Consider the following 264-nt stretch of genomic DNA (forward strand, 5'->3'; position numbering starts at 1 on the left):
ACCGCCCTGCCTTTGCATCTCCGCAGCGTGTCCACGTCCCTGTACGACTACGAGATCAGCGGCCCCCTGGGACGAGACAACTACAAGGAGATGTACCTCTTCATCTACAGGTAACAGGGCTGGGCGTGCTGCCGCCTGTGCTCCGGCACCACGGGGCCACCAACACCACAGAGGGGACACAGGGGCTGGGCCGAGCCCCAGGGTCACCATCCCTTTGGTCCCACAGGACAGATGTTGTGTCCGTGGTGGACACCTACCAATATG

At 62.1% G+C, this 264-nt stretch overlaps 1 protein-coding gene across 1 annotated transcript in view; it reads left to right on the forward strand.

The window, feature by feature from the left end:
- Window positions 1-264, forward strand: part of LOC104165338 (deoxyribonuclease-1-like 2) — a 3,810-nt gene that overhangs the window by 1,523 nt on the left and 2,023 nt on the right. Inside the window, 2 exon segments of the mRNA XM_009704932.1 lie at window positions 27-110; window positions 227-252. Of these exon segments, the coding sequence (XP_009703234.1) occupies window positions 27-110; window positions 227-252 (110 nt within the window).

Source organism: Cariama cristata, unplaced genomic scaffold, assembly GCF_000690535.1.
Source record: "Cariama cristata isolate BGI_N322 unplaced genomic scaffold, ASM69053v1 scaffold25887, whole genome shotgun sequence".
In the NCBI taxonomy this organism is placed as follows: Eukaryota; Metazoa; Chordata; class Aves; order Cariamiformes; family Cariamidae; genus Cariama; species Cariama cristata.